The 17,144-nt window shown below is 44.7% G+C and overlaps 1 protein-coding gene across 2 annotated transcripts in view; it reads left to right on the forward strand.

Moving 5' to 3' along the window:
- LOC126354403 (protein scarlet-like) overlaps nt 1-17,144 on the forward strand; it is a 188,627-nt gene that overhangs the window by 45,579 nt on the left and 125,904 nt on the right. For both annotated transcript variants that reach the window (XR_007565320.1, XM_050004014.1), the window contains exons 3-4: nt 223-321; nt 10,142-10,278. Coding sequence is in view for 1 of the 2 variants with exons in the window: in XM_050004014.1 (XP_049859971.1) it covers nt 223-321; nt 10,142-10,278 (236 nt within the window). In the remaining variant the exon portion in view is untranslated. The remainder of the gene's footprint in view (nt 1-222; nt 322-10,141; nt 10,279-17,144) is intronic.

The raw sequence follows: 17,144 nt of genomic DNA on the forward strand, positions 1-17,144 counted from the left end.
GCACATTGCAGGTTTACTTTCTGCTATGCGAACGGCTGTAAGTAGCAATCTCCTGTGATCAAAAAACTAATAAGCACCAGGTATCTAATCAGAAACTCACAAAATAAGTAAATTATGACGATAAACTTCTTTGAGCAATTTATTTTATCCAACAACTGCTGTGCTTGTAGTTGTTGGACTGTGCTCAGCTAAGCCTGACGGTGGCTCTGTGTGGTGTTCCAGTGACTGGAGTGGTGCGACCCGGCACCCTGGTGGCGATGCTTGGAGGCAGCGGGGCCGGTAAGACGACGCTTATGGCGGCGCTGGCTCACCGCTCACCAGGTGAGTGTGGCACGTCTTCACCAGCCTGAGCGGAACCACCTAGTCTGCTCTTGATTGCGTTTTTATCTCAGAGCATACTGCAGAACGCCTTGAATGAAAAAATAAATCGACCAACTTCGTGAAACAGTTGCTCATTTAAAGAAGAAGGCATTGTGTAGTTGAAGGATTTAGGCATGTGAGATCCAGAAAGAAGCAGATTGTGAAGCACAAAGACAGATTTACAAATCAGTTTGTTTCCTCTTTCGGAGCGTCTTGAGGCGAAACATATTCGCCACAGCATTTGTAGGGCAAAGGCTATAGCAGTTCCTAGTAATCTTAAGGGCTCACAGCATTGCTGAGTGTCATTTTTAGGGCCAAAAATAAAGCGATAATGGTTAACAGCAACCTGATGACCCAATCCTGACATTTTTCTGTTCTCTGTAGTGAACAGGAACCATAAAAGCAACCTTTTCAAGAATGGACGAAAATGACTGTTTTAGGTGCTACGCGGGTTAACTGTACAATTTAATGGAAACTCTGTTTAAAAGGTATTCCCAGTTTCTGACTTATCTGAGTAATCTCTAGTGAGTGAGACAAGCCACTGACAATTCATCGTGGCCCCTCTGATTACGTCGAATATACCCTCTCAGTGCTGTTTGTTTGGTGTGTGACAGCTAACTTACGGAATATTCTAGGATGCATCGTAAGAATATTTTTAAGCAGTTTCGTTTTTGGACTGACTGCATTTCCCCAGTATCGAACTGGTGAATTAAAGCCTCCCTTCTGCGTTACTTCCGCACTAATATCATTTATGGTTTTAACTGAAACAATTAGAAATGTTATTCGACCAGGACCATTAGAAGTACGATTAGCCGCAAATATAATTGTTGGATATTTACTGCTAACATTGTTAGGAAATATAGGACCTTCAATAGCAATAAATTTTATTTCCTTATTAATTATTGGACAAATATTATTACTGACAACACGTGATCACTTCATTTCATATCGTCATAAATCGTTACACCCAGGTATTGCTGCCTTATTTCAATTACAATTCACTGATATAGTAGCTAGGTGATTTTATTTTTCTGTGTTTTGTGAAGTGTACAATTTTAATTTCTGTACATTCAAAGACTGCTTACATTTACTTTTAAGGGCTTCTCCTCTCTTCGGCAGTTGCCCTATATTTCCGTTCACCAGCATTCATGGTCACTGCAGTCTTCCTTCTTCACATCTCTCTTCCTGTTCATTTCAATTACTCCCGCTCTCAGTGTTATTCTCGGCCCATCGCACTTCCTCTTTCCCGGCTGCGATCACTCCAGGATTCCGTGTAACCACTGTTCTTGCTCCATTTACCATGCATGGCCACATCATTGAAGTGCCATTTTTTTAATTAATTTCACGACCGCTTTCCCATATCAGTTATCTCCCTGAGTTCCTCATTTCTTCTCCTCTCTCCTCTGGACATCCTTGTTACATCCATTTCTACTGTCTGTACTCTACTTCTCTTCTGCACCCTCACGTTTGTCCTTCTGCACCAAATGTTAGTATAAATGATGACTAACTGACAACCTCAGCTGCCGACAGTGTTGTTGATATACCTCGATGTGGACAGCTGAGAATGTGTGCCCCGACCGGGACTCGAATCCGGGATCTCCTGCTTACATGGCAGACGCTCTATCCATCTGAGTCATCAACAGTAACTATTCTTTCGAGAACACGTTACTATCTTCGTATAAATGTTAGTATACTTCCAACTACTGTTTGTAGAATACTCTTCTTTGTTTCTTTTGACAATGTCCAGTTTCACGTTAACTTCTCTTGCCTGCTGGATCCTGACTTCCACATCTGTATCACAGTTCCCCAACGTATGGATACTCGATCCTAATTATTTACAATTTTTTAACGGTTTAATATTTATTTCGGACGTACTATGTTCCTCTCACTACCAGATATTCTGCTTTGCTCATACTTTTCCTAAGCTAGCCCCCTTCAAATGCTTCCATTAATTTCTTTATCATACATTTAACATCCTTCCCCTCCCCTACTTTTTTCTGTCAGTACTTGATCATCGACAAATTATTATGAGCATATAGTGCCATAGAGGAAAATAATTCTTATACCTTCGCACGACTATTTCACCTTTCCAGTGTATAAAGCAGCACTCCGTCTTCAGGCACAAGCGGCCCATCGGGACCATCCGACCGCCGTATCATCCTCAGATGAGGACGCGGATAGGAGGGGCTTGTGGTAATCACACCGCTCTCCCGGTCGTTATGATGGTTTTCTTTGACCGGAGCCGCTACTATTCTGTCGAGTAGCTCCTCAGTCGGGATCACGAGGCTGAGTGCACCCCGAAAAATGGCAACAGCGCATGGGGGTCCGGGTGGTCACCCATCCAAGTGCTGGCCACGCCCGACAGCGCTTAAGTTCGGTGATCTAACGGGAACCGGTGTATCTACTATGTCAAGGCCGTTGCCATTGCAGTGTATACTTCACATATATTTTAAATAGGGTCGGAAACGTACTGCAGTCCTTCTATGTCGTTTTGATGCATGGACTGCCTCACTCAACTTTCTCTCTACTTTGACAACTGCCTAACATTGCTAGTATATTCTACATCTTCATTTACATCTATTTTCCACAAGCCACCTTATTGTGTGTGGCGGAGTGTACATTGTATTCTAGAGTCAGTTCCCCTTTTCTTGTTCGATTCAATACCAAAGAACGTGTAACAAACCACGCTGCTCTTCTTCATATCTTTTCTATGTTCTCTATCAGTCCTGTCCGGAGCAGGTATTTTGCTGTGCTTCTACAACTATACACTTCATCGTTTCCGGTGATATTTTGACGTGTACAGAATCATACGCTATTTCTAAGTCTTCAAATACACAGACGAAAAAAAAAATCAAGAAACAGTTCAGCTACATTAATGAAAGTTGGTAGGCATGTTTCTACACCTGAAAGACGATGTGAATCCAAATAGGCTATTGCGCCACTTGTTTAAGAGTGGCACTAGAAGCGGAACTATGGGAATGCGAATCAGGTTTGCTGTAAATTCAAGCTGTAAAGGTCGTGGCCGTTATTTACGTTTCAGATTGGATTTGGTGAGTTGACGCGTGTCAAGAATGCCTTTAGGCGACAAAGACGCCATTGCCATTAACTGACTAACTTTGAACGACGCCATGTAATAGGGCTACGAGAATATGGATGTTCCTTTTGCAGTACTGCGGAATGTAGCGAATGTACATGACTGCCGTCAGCGGTATTCACGAATTCACGAGAGTGTACGGCCGCAGGAAGACCGAACTCCGGACGACCACGTGCCACTACACTACAGGCCATTAAAACTGCTACACCAAGAAGAAATGCAGATGGTAAACAGGCATTCATTGGACAAGTATATTATACTAGAACTGACATGTGATTACATTTTCACGCTATTTTGCTGCGTAGATCCTGAGAAATCAGTACCCAGAACAACAACCTCTGGCCGTAATAAAGTCCTTGATACTCCTTGGCATTGAGTCAAACACAGGTACAGCTGCCCACGCAGCTTCAACACGATACCACAGTTCATCAAGAGTAGTGACTGGCATATTGTGACGAGCCAGTTGCTCGGTCACCATCCACCAGACGTTTTCAATTGGTGAGAGATCTGGAGAATGTGCTGCCCAGGGCAGCAGTCGAACATTTTTGTATCCAGAAAGGCCCATACAGGACCTGCAACATGCAGTCGTGCATTATCCTGCTGAAATGTAGGGTTTGGCAGTCATAGAATGAAGGGTAGATCCACCGGTCGTAACACATCTGAAATGTAACGTCTACTGTTCAAAGTGCCGTAAATGCGAACAAGAGGTGACCGAGACGCGTAACCAATGGCACGCCATACCATCACGGTGGGTGTTACTCCAGTATGGCGATGACGAATACACGCTTCCAATGTGCGTTCACCACGATGTCGACAAACACGGATGCGACCATCATGATGCTCTAAACAGAACCTGGATTCATCCGAAAAAAAGACGTTTTGCCATTCGTGCACCGACGTTCGTCTTTGAGTACACCATCGCAGGCGCTCCTGTCTGTGATGCAGCGTCAAGGGTAGGCGCAGCCATGGTCTCCGAGCTGATACTCTGTGCTCCTGCAAACGTCGTCGAACTGTTCGTGCAGGTGGTTGTTGTCTTGCAAACGTCCCCATCTGTTGACTTAGGGATCGAGACGTGGCAGCACGATTCGTTACAGCCATGCGGATAAGATGTCTGTCACCTCGACTGCTAGTGATACGTGGCCGTTGGGATTCAGCACGGCGTTTCGTATTATACCCCTGAACCCACCGACTCCATATTCTGCTAACAATCATTGGATCTCGACCAACGCAAGCAGCAATGTCGCGATACGATAAACCGCAATCACGATAGGCTACAATCCGACCTTTATCAAAGTCTCCTCCTTACACGAGGCATCACAAGAACGTTTCACCAAGCAACGCTGGTCAACTGCTGTTTGTGTATCAGAAACCGGTTGGAAACTTTGTTGTCTGCACGTTGTCGGTGTCGCCACCGGTGCCAACCTTGTGTGAATTCTTTGAAAAGCTCATCATTTGCATATCACAGCTTCTTCTTCCTGTTGGTTAAATTTATCGTCGGTAACACGTCATCTCCGTGGTGTAGCAATTTTAATGGCCAGTTGTACACTAAGAGGGAAGACGTCGTATTCTGCTTATGGCTCTGGCGCATCGCACTGCATCAGCATCAGCTTCAGCACCAGTGGGCACCACAGTGACACAACAGACTGTTAAAAGTCAGTTACTTCAACGACATTCCGATCCAGACGCCCTGTAGCATGCATTCCACTGATCCCGACCACTGCCATTTGCTACTTCAGTGGTGTCAAGTGACAGCTCATTGGCGGGCAGGGAGGAGGTCTGTTGTGTTTCTTGATGGAAGCTGGTCCTGCCTCGGTGGCAGTGATGGCCGTGTGTTGGTTGGAAGGAGGTCTGCAACCAACCTGTCTGCCTACTAGACACACCGAAACTATTCGAGGAGTTATGGTCTGGGGTGCCATTTCGTGCGACAGCAGAAACAGTTTTGTGATTATCCTACGCAACCTGACGGCACATTGGTAAGTCAGCCTGGTGATTCGACGTCTTGTGGTACCATTCACGAACACAATTCTAGAGGGTGTTTTCCATCATGATGACGCTGCATTATCTACAGATTGTGGGCATTGTTGAACCGTGGATATAATTTCAAAGAATATTCTTAAAAATTAATTTTATGTACTAGCGATTCCTCCAGAACATTAACACATTTAATCACACTATGTGATCGTGGAAGTAGTTACCAGGGAGTAACTGATGAAATCAAAATCAAATTGCTTTTAACAAATGGAAATTTTATTCGTAAGAGCTTTTTTTTCTGCGCTTTCGGGCTCAGAACCTTGCTGCTCCCTTTTGACACGGCCGTAGTCACGACCGTTCACAACCTCTGAAAGACTACACTGGTGCAAATCTGCAACACACCAGATTACCTAAAAGTAAAAGTTTTAACAATTCACACAAGCACGCAACCTATGCACCCCATAGCAGGGATGGAAGTTGTACAAAACACTAAAATTAAAATATTGCAACTTGATTTTAACTTCTAAGAAAGTCTTACGGTGGAAGGGTGGCAACTTTATATACTAAAATGACCATTTAAATAAAAGCCCGTGAAACGCAGTCTTACATAAAATTATACAAGGTTGGCCAAACATGCTCTACAGTAACTGCCTAACAAATGCGGACGAGAGACAGACGAGCAAGCTAGGGACAAGAGACTGACCAAGAAAACAAGCAGAATTTAACGAGAGTAATCACACAACATATAACCAATCACTTCTAATAAACGGCGATTTCTCGATAAGACTTGGCGAAGCGCCCCCAAATCGCCCTCCCGAACCGTCCGCTGCCAGCCGCTACAACGGACGCAGGAAGGCACCCCGATCTCCCGTCTCACGGCGTCGCAGCCCGCGCCGGCCAGACCGATGTCGTGGGTTGACTCCTGTTGCTCTCGTGTCGACCGCAAAGCTACTACCCCTCGCTATACGCCGCGGCCCTCTGGACCCACGTGGCGACTTCACATGCGCCACAGCTCACGGCGGACAAGTCATCTTGCGTCTCAATGCGCGACCGACCAACCGATCGATCCAACCGCAAATGACCATTGCCTGAGCAAACTCGAGCAGACTGGCGGCCTAACGCACGGACTCAGATGCAGGAAGTAAGCCCTGACCGGGCGACCACTCGCTGGGTTCTTTTACTGGCGGACTGGAAAGACACTCATTTTGCCGGCCATTTTTTACTCTTCTTCAGAAACGCTTTCCTTGCCATTGCCAGTCTACTTTTTATATCCTCTCTACTTCGACCATCATCAGTTATTTTGATCCCCAAATAGCAAAACTCCTTTACTACTTTAACTGTCTCATTTCCTAATATAATTCCCTCAGCATCACCCGACTTAATTCGACCTCATTCGATTATCCTCGTTTTGCTTTTGTTGATGTTCATGTTATATCCTCCTTTCAAGACACTATCCATTCCGTTCAACTGCTCTTCCAAGTCCTTTGCTGTCTCTGACAGAATTACGATGTCATCGACGAACCTCAAAGTTTTTATTTCTTCTCCTTGGATTTTAATACCTACTCTGAATTTTTCTTTTGTTTCCTTCACTGCTTGCTCAATATACAGATTGAATAACATAGGGGAGAGGGTACAACCCTGTCTCACTCCATTCCCAACCACTGCCTCCCTTTCATGACCCTCAGCTCTAATAACTGCCATCTGGTTTCTGTACAAATTGTAAATAGCCTTTCGCTCCCTGTATTTTACTCCTGCCACCTTCAAAATTTGAAACAGAGTATTCCAGTCGCGTTTCTGAAGAAGAGAAATTTGTTAACATCGAGTATAGATTTAAGTGTCACGAAGTCATTTCTGAAAGTATTTGTATGGAGTGTAGCCATGTATGGAAGTGAATCATGGACGATAAATAGTTTGGACAAGAATAGAATCGAAGCTTTCGAAATGGTGCTACAAAAGAATGCTGAAGATTAGATTGCTAGATGAGGAAGTATTGAATCGGATTGGGGTGAACAGAAGTTTGTGGTTCAACTTGACGAGAAGAAGGGATCGGTTGGTAGGACAAGTTCTGAGGCATCAAGGGATCACCAATTTAGTATTGGAGGGCAGCGTGGAGGGTAAAAATCGTAGAGGGAGACCAAGAGATGACTACACTAAGCAGATGCAGAAGGATGTAGGTTGCAGTAGGTACTGGGAGATGAAGAAGCTTGCACAGGATAGAGTAGCATGGAGAGCTGCATCAAACCAGTCTCAGGACTGAAGACCACAACAACAAAGAGAGACATACTAGCACTCCGACCGACAGACAGACATTAAGTGGCTAACAAATGCGGACGAGAGGCTGACTCAGGCTGAACCCGAGTGACCACCTGGCGAGCTCATAGCGCCCCTTAAATGCACGTGAACAGGCAACCTTTCCCCTTTCCCACCAGAGGGAGAGAGCAAAGGTGCGATTGCCACAGCGGTGCCACCGCCAGAAACGGAAGGCGTCTGCTTCACACTACGCGCTGCGGCGCGCTCTTTCCCCTTTTTTACCACGGAGGAGGTATAAGTAGGGGGAAGCAATGTATTCGATATCTCATCCAGAAACGTACCCTCTCGAGACTTGGACAGCAAGCTCCACCGCGATGCAGAGCGCCTCTCTTGCACAGTCTGCCACTTGAGTTTGCTAAACATTTCCGTAACGCTATCACACTTACCAAATAACCCTGTGACGAAACGCGCCGCCCTTCTTTGGAAGACCTGTTACGGATCCCATACTGATGAGCAATACTCAAATATAAGTCGAACGAGTGTTTTGTAAGCCACCTCCTTTGTTGATGGACTACATTTTCTGAGGACTCTCCCAATGAATCTCAACCTGGCACCCGCCTTACCAACAGTTAATTTTATATGATCATTCCACTTCCAATCGTTCCGTACGCATACTCCCAGATATTTTACAGAAGTAAGTGCTACCAGTGTTTGTTCCGCTATCATGTAATCATACGATAAAGGATCCTTCTTTCTGTGTATTCGCAATACATTACATTTGTCTATGTTAAGGGTCAGTTGCCACTCCCTGCACCAAGTGCCTATCCGCTGTAGATGTTCGTGCATTTCGCTACAATTTTATAATGCTGTAACAGCATCATCCGCGAAAAGCCTCATGGAACTTCCGACACTATCTACTAGGTCATTTATAGACATATTGTGAAAAGCAATGGTCCCATAACACTCCACTGTGGCACGCCAGAGGTTAGTTTAATGTCTGTAGACGTCTCTCCATTGAGAACAACATGCTGTGCTCTGTTTGCTAAAAACTCTTCAATGCAGCCACACAGCTGGTCTACATCTATATCTACATCTACATGACTACTCTGCAATTCACATTTAAGTGCTTGGCAGAGGGTTCATCGAACCACAATCATACTATCTCTCTACTATTCCACTCCCGAACAGCGAGCGGGAAAAACGAACACCTTAACCTTTCTGCTCGAGCTCTGATTTCTCTTATTTTATTTTGATGATCATTCCTACCTATGTAGGTTGGGCTCAACAAAATATTTTCGCATTCGGAAGAGAAAGTTGGTGACTGAAATTTCGTAAAAAGGTCTCGCCGCGACGAAAAACGTCTATGCTGTAATGACTTCCATCCCAACTCGTGTATCATATCTGCCACACTCTCTCCCCCATAACGTGATAATACAAAACGAGCTGCCCTTTTTTGCACCCTTTCGATGACCTCCGTCAATCCCACCTGGTAAGGATCCCTCACCGCACAGCAATATTCTAACAGAGGACGAACGAGTGTAGTGTAAGCTGTCTCTTTAGTGGACTTGTTGCATCTTCTAAGTGTCCTGCCAATGAAACGCAACCTTTGGCTCGCCTTCCCCACAATATTATCTATGTGGTCCTTCCAACTGAAGTTGTTCGTAATTTTAACACCCAGGTACTTAGTTGAATTGACAGCGTTGAGAATTGTACTATTTATCGAGTAATCGAATTCCAACGGTTTTCTTTTGGAACTCATGTGGATCGTCTCACACTTTTCGTTATTTAGCGTCAACTGCCACCTGACACACCATACAGCAATCTTTTCTAAATCGCTTTGCAACTGATACTGGTCTTCGGATGACCTTACTAGACGGTAAATAACAGCATCATCTGCGAACAATCTAAGAGAACTGCTCAGATTGTCACCCAGGTCATTTATATAGATCAGGAACAGCAGAGATCCGAGGACGCTTCCCTGGGGAACATCTGATATCACATCAGTTTTACTCGATGATTTGCCGTCTATTACTACAAACTGCGACCTTCCTGACAGGAAATCACGAATCCAGTCGCACAACTGAGACGATACCCCATAGCTGCGCAGCTTGATTAGTAGTCGCTTGTGAGGAACGGTGTCAAAAGCTTTCCGGAAATCTAGAAATACGGAATCAACTTGAGATCAACAAAGGCCTGAAGATGGCGCATTGAAGCGCCTAAACTGGTAGCTAGACAGTAAATAAGATCATAATGACAGCTGTAGGGGCTTCATTTTCTTACATTCCTACTACTCCTGCCGACGATGTTTCCTTCTTACTAACAAATCCTGAGTCCCGTAACAGATTTCGTTCGCTACCCATGTGGCGGTAGTTTCGCCAATAAACTTCGATGTGCTGGCTAGTGAAATGGGTGTAGGAAGTGAAAGAGCAGTGCACGCACGTGTGTACATGGTTGGTTTGCCTGCAGCGGGTACGCTGGTGGACGGCGACATCCGCGTCAACGGCCAGCCGGTGGGTCCCGGCATGCGGCGGCTCAGCGGCTACATGCACCAGCACGAGCTGTTCGTCGGCAGCCTCACCGTGCGCGAGCACCTCACGCTCATGGTGAGCACCCGCTCCAGGCTTTGCGCATCTGCTCGGAATTCTCTCTCCACACTTTGCTAACCAACAGTTCACCATAATATCGTTCTAGCTGCATGGCCACAACAGGGGTACGTGGGGCTCTTTGAACTGACAGGGCGATAACATACGGTGTAAGATGTCAGGCAGATCCAACACCTTCCACGAAAGCCCTGAAAATGATAGCAAATCCGGTAATATGTCACATAGTTCCGAATAACTCCTGACATTAAATTAACCAAAGTAATACGATCAACGAGTGAGCAAATGGAATACCACAAACTAATACAAGAACGCCTAAATGCATGTCATACCTTCCCACCGTGAAACAGACGCAGTTCCGAGGGGAGAAACGAGAACAGAAGCCGAGAGCAGAACCGTGTTAAGCTAGAAGGCCCTATGATAAGATCGGGACAATGGGACGTACACCCATATAACAGGCCGACCGCCAAGACCACCCCCAGCCCATGTTAAAAGATAGAGCCCTCCAGAAGAACAGTATAGACTTTACGATAACACACCAGCTGCAAGTTTTAGCGTGAGACTATACGCGTCTCTGTTACGTAGCAGACATTAAAAATATTGTCCAACCACGAAAAGTATAACGTTTCTCATTGGATAGACAGAATTTTTGTAGGCGGAGCTTAACATTGAGACCCCGATTGGTCGGTTGAAAACACAGCCAGATACCTTTTTCTTAAACCAACTTCAGTTAACAGTAGTAAGGATAAGTTCGAGAGGGTTGCTACCGAGATGGCGAGGTGTGTGGAGCATCGCCGCCGCCGCCCCTGACACTGCCTAACGACCGACAAGGTAATGAACGTACGCGATGCCGCATAACAGCGCATAAAGCTTCCCTCAGAACTGCAGAAGTCTCATCTGTTACACCCCCTTTTTACGTAATACTAGTGTCGATCGTCAATTAAAGCTCATGGTATTCACATTTGCTACAACAAGTTAAAATCTGAAACGCGATGATTTTTCTGTTATACACTCCTGGAAATTGAAATAAGAACACCGTGAATTCATTGTCCCAGGAAGGGGAAACTTTATTGACACATTGCTGGGGTCAGATACGTCACATGATCACACTGACAGAACCACAGGCACATAGACACAGGCAACAGAGCATGCACAATGTCGGCACTAGTACAGTGTATATCCACCTTTCGCAGCAATGCAGGCTGCTATTCTCCCATGGAGACGATCGTAGAGATGCTGGATGTAGTCCTGTGGAACGGCTTGCCATGCCATTTCCACCTGGCGCCTCAGTTGGACCAGCGTTCGTGCTGGACATGCACACCGCGTGAGACGACGCTTCATCCAGTCCCAAACACGCTCAATGGGGGACAGATCCGGAGATCTTGCTGGCCAAGGTAGTTGACTTACACCTTCTAGAGCACGTTGGGTGGCACGGGATACATGCGGACGTGCATTGTCCTGCTGGAACAGCAAGTTCCCTTGCCGGTCTAGGAATGGTAGAACGATGGGTTCCATGACGGTTTGGATGTACCGTGCACTATTCAGTGTCCCCTCGACGATCACCAGAGGTGTACGGCCAGTGTAGGAGATCGCTCCCCACACCATGATGCCGGGTGTTAGCCTTGTGTGCCTCGGTCGTATGCAGTCCTGATTGTGGCGCTCACCTGCACAGCGCCAAACACGCATACGACCATCATTGGCACCAAGGCAGAAGCGACTCTCATCGCTGAAGACGACACGTCTCCATTCGTCCCTCGATTCACGCCTGTCGCGACACCACTGGAGGCGGGCTGCACGATGTTGGGGCGTGAGCGGAAGACGGCCTAACGGTGTGCGGGACCGTAGCCCAGCTTCATGGAGACGATTGCCAATGATCCTCGCCGATACCCCAGGAGCAACAGTGCTGGGAAGTGGCGGTGCGGTCCCCTACGGCACTGCGTAGGATCCTACGGTCTTGGCGTGCATCCGTGCGTCGCTGCGGTCCGGTCCCAGGTCGACGGGCACGTGCACTTTCCGCCGACCACTGGCGACAACATCGATGTACTGTGGAGACCTCACGCCCCACGTGTTGAGCAATTCGGCGGTACGTCCACCCGGCCTCCCGCATGCCCAATATACGCCCTCGCTCAAAGTCCTTCAACTGCACATACGGTTCACGTCCACGCTGTCGTGGCATGCTACCAGTGTTAAAGACTGCGATGGAGCTCCGTATGCCACGGCAAACTGGCTGACACTGACGGCGGCGGTGCACAAATGCTGCGCAGCTAGCGCCATTCGACGGACAACACCGCGGTTCCTGGTGTGTCCGCTGTGCCGTGCGTGTGATCATTGCTTGTACAGCCCTCTCGCAGTGTCCGGAGCAAGTATGGTGGGTCTGACACACCGGTGTCAATGTGTTCTTTTTTCCATTTCCAGGAGTGTATAATTATTGAGAAGCCACATCAGCCACTGTAATTTATGTCGAGTTAAATAAGTAATTAAAGATAACAGAGGGTCACTGTAGACCATTTTTGATAGTTTTCTCTTTGATGAAACTTAATTTAAATCTAGATTATTGATGTTATATGGCATAGATCATTCTTAGATCCATTATAGAACTTGGAAACCCATTCAGGGAATATTCGTTCACATGTTTGTTGAACGCAGTTGGTTTTTATCATCCTGTATTAAAATATTTCCTTTTATCTACAGTACAATTTATAAACAATGTTTTGTGAGTAGAATAAAAACTCCAATGGTAAACATAACTGTTTTTTCGACGTTATTTTAACAGCTAACTAAAGTAGGAAAGCCTTGAACCCCTCCCACTAAATTTAGTTAGTATTAAGATTCTTTTACAGGGAGTGAAGTGGAGCTGACGCTGAAATCATTAAGTAATTGATTATATTATTTCTAGTCTCACTGAACTCTTCTGGACTCTACATCTCATGTGTGGTCTGACGTTTCCTTACCAGCAACAGGTCCCAGATTCAAACTTGTCAATTCCCTAAAAAACACGCGCAGAGCGTCGTTGAGCGAAAGTGGTAGGGAGACACGATATAGAACAATCAGACACCACGCAGAATGTTCGAAGGGGTATTCTCTCGGTAACGATTCCCTTAATGTTCACGACAAAGACCAAGAACGGACCTTCAGTTTCGATGAATTCTCCTATGTGGGCGACCACAGCGAAGGTAGACACAGGGCTGGTCTCGGGTCATTAACACCCAGTCCGTTTTGGTCACGACAGTGTCCTAGAGCAGACTTCGAGACTCAGAAAAATTCTTCAATGTGTGTCATCGCTTATAAGGTAAACGCAGGGCTAGTCCTTTAAGGTACTGGGCAACGAACAATGTGGGAGTCAAGCTTAGCTGATTCTTTTAGTGCTCACAGCAAAGCCTAAGAGCAGAACATACGGCATTTGCATCAAAAGCAGCCTGTAAATGAACCAGTTGCACGCAAGTCTTAACAGGATTCACCGGACATAATAATGGGAGGTACAGGAAAGGTGCAACCGTCTTTTTTCGTGACTCATTAGCTACGGCGAGTGAGAGAACTCGACACTACTACAACCGGAGTACGGCAGTCTGTGAGCCTGGTGTGGGATTACCATAGAGTAACCTATGCGTAAAAGAAATTAAATATTGAACTTCTTTGTTCTGTTTGTATAGATGTATACCCAGGAATGTAAGTAGTTATCGTTACTTGAATCACTTATCATTGGTTTCCGACTTCTTACTAGAGTTTGTACCTGAAGAGTCGGACTCAGTCCTGTACTGCTGATTTGGCTAACGCCACTGTCTTTGGAAATGCTCGAGTCGGTGATAGATTCTTCATTCCCTAGATCGACAAGACATACTTTTACTTCAGAACGTCTCGTAACATTTTACACTCTGATAACTACTATCACCTGACCGAACCGCTAACAATGCTTATTAAAATGTAGTAGTTCATTCTGACAAAAGTAACGTCTTGGGAACTTGTGGAAAGTTCCTATGGGACCAACTGCTGAGGTCATCGGACCCTAGGCTTACACACTACTTAATCTAAGTTAAAGTAACTTACGCACGCATACCTGGCGGAGGACTCGAATCACCGAGGGGAGGAGCCACGTGAACCGTGGCAAGGCGCCCGAGACCACGTGGCTACCCCGCGCGGCAGTAACGTCTCACAATATCCTTCCCTACCATAACTGCTCACAATTCTTTCGCATAGAACTTTGAGACCGAAACTAAACTACGTGCTCCTTCACTGCAGTTATCATATTATTGATGGACATGTACATCAGCCATATCCGAAGATTGAGGTGAATATCGTCATATTATGAAGCAAAAGACAAAAACAGTCCACCTTTGTGTCGCCATTTGAAACAGCCTTCCTCAATCTGGTAGCTTGCTCCTACCTGTATTCATAGCACCGGTAGTCTGTCCTGATCTGTACTACTATGCGCCTACCAGTGTCAGTTACAGGTTGCCTGTAGAACGCTTGCAGGTCAACAAAAAATTTGATTTTCAATATTTCGCATCATTATTCACCGAATTTAAGAATTTAACATACTGTCATAATCTACTTATTAAGAGGTATAATCTTTGTATACAAAAGGCAGTTGTTCTGACTGAATGACTGACTGATATACCATCGCCCAGTTCAAAATGTTTAGAACAGAAATTTGAAATTTGGAGAGGATGAGGTTGATATTCTGCAGGCGTCGTTTAAGAAGAGTTTTTTCGAAATTCTAGCCCTGAGGGTGTGAATTAGGGATGGAAGGCTTTTTTTTAATGTCGCTATTAACGCAATTTTGCAACTAGACCTGCGAAAATTTGTATTTTATTTCTCGGTCAGAAATAAAGAAATGCATGGTCTAGCGGTTTTGGAAATTTAACATTATGAGTTTGAAATACTGTGTGAAAGATTTTTTCGAAAATATGTCATTATTAAAGAAATACTATAGTACTTTTTAAAGCTACATCTATGAACATTGGTATTTGACTCCTGGGTTACCAATAAAAAGGGAGCTGTTTCAGTGTTTTTGGAAATTGAGTCCCCGAGGTAGTGAAATAGGAGATGAGGTCTTTTGTGAAACTATTTCATTATGAAAGCATTTTAAAAGATACATCTATAAAAATTTAATTTTGGCTTCTCAGTTAGAAATAAAAAATACGTGTTCCACTGTTTTTGAAAATTCCTCTCCTATGGGGATTTAATAGGGAATGGAATTTGTTTGGAAATATTGCATTGTGCAAGTATTTTTGAAACTAAATCTATGAAAATTTGCATTTGGCTCATTTGTTGGAAGTAAAACGTGCGCTTGTCACTGTTTTTGGAAATTCTGACACTGTTTTTGTTGTTGTGGTCATCTGTCCAGAGAGTGATTTGATGCAGCTCTCCATCCTTTTCTGTCGTGTGCAACGTTCTTCATGTCACAGTACCTACTTCAACCTATATCCTTCTGAATCTGCTTAGTGTTTTCATCTTTTGGCCTCCCTTTACGATTTTTACACTCCACACTGCCCTCCAGTACTAAATTGGTGAGCCCTTGATGCCTCAGACCATATCCAACCAACTGATCCCTTCTTCTGGTGTCACAAATTTCTCTTCTCCCCAATTCTATTTAATACCTCCTCATTAATTATGTGATGTACCCAGCTAAACTTCAGCATTCTTCTGCAGCACCACATTCCGAAAACTTCTATTCTCTTCTTAACTATTTATCGTCCATGTTTCATTTCCATACATGACTACACTCCATACAAATACTTTCATAAAATACTTCCTGACATTTAAATCTATACTCGATGTTAACAAACGTCTGTCCTTCAGAAATGCTTTCCTTGTCATTGCCAGTCTACATTTTATATCCTCTCTACTTCGACCGCCGTCAGTTATTTTGCTCCCCAAATAGCTAAACTCATCTACTACTTTAAGTGTCTCATTTAATAATCTAATTCCCTTAGCATCACCCGATTTAATTCAACTACATTCCATTATCCTCGTTTTGCTTTTGTTGATGTTCATCTTAAATCCTCCCTTCAAGACACTATCCATTTCGTTCAACTGCTCTTCCAAGTTCTTTGCTGTCTCTGACAGAATTACCATGTCATCGGCGAACCTCAACGTTTTTATTTCTTCTCCATGGACTTTAATACCTACTCCGAATTTTTCTTTTGTTTCCTTTACTGGTTGCTCGGTATACAGATTGAATAACATCGGGGAGAGGGTACAACCCTGTTCCACTCCCTTTTCAATTACTGCTTCCCTTTCATGCCCCTCGATTCTTACAACTGCCATCTGGTTTTGTGTACAAATTGTAAATAGCCTTTCGCTCCCTGTATTTGACTCCTGCCACCTTCAGAATTTGAAATAGTGTATGCCAGTCAACATTGTCAAAAGTTTTCTCTAAGTCTACAAATGCTAGAAACGTAGGTTTACCTTCCCTTAATCTATCTTCTAATATAAGTCGTAGGGTCAGTATTGCCTCACGTGTTCCAACATTTCAACAGAATCTAAACTGATCTTCCCCGAGGTCTGCTTCTACCAGTTTTTCAATTCGGTCGTAAAGAATTCGAGTTAGAATTTTGCAGCCCTGAATTATTGAACTGATAGTTCGGTAATTTTCACATCTGTCAACACCTGTTATCTTTGGGATTGGAATTATTATATTCTTCCTGAATTCTGAGGGTATTTCGTCTGTGTCATACATCTTGCTCCCCAGATGGTAGACCTTTGTCGGGGCTGGCTCTCCCAAGGCTACCAGTACTTCTAATGGAATGTTGTCTACTTTCGGGGCCTTGTTTCGACTTAGATCTTACAGTGCTCTGTCAAACGCAGTATCGTATCTCCCATTTCATCTTCATCTACATCCTCTTCCATTTCCATAATATTGTTCTCAA

The sequence above is a fragment of the Schistocerca gregaria genome, chromosome 3 (assembly GCF_023897955.1).
Source record: "Schistocerca gregaria isolate iqSchGreg1 chromosome 3, iqSchGreg1.2, whole genome shotgun sequence".
Taxonomy (NCBI): Eukaryota; Metazoa; Arthropoda; class Insecta; order Orthoptera; family Acrididae; genus Schistocerca; species Schistocerca gregaria.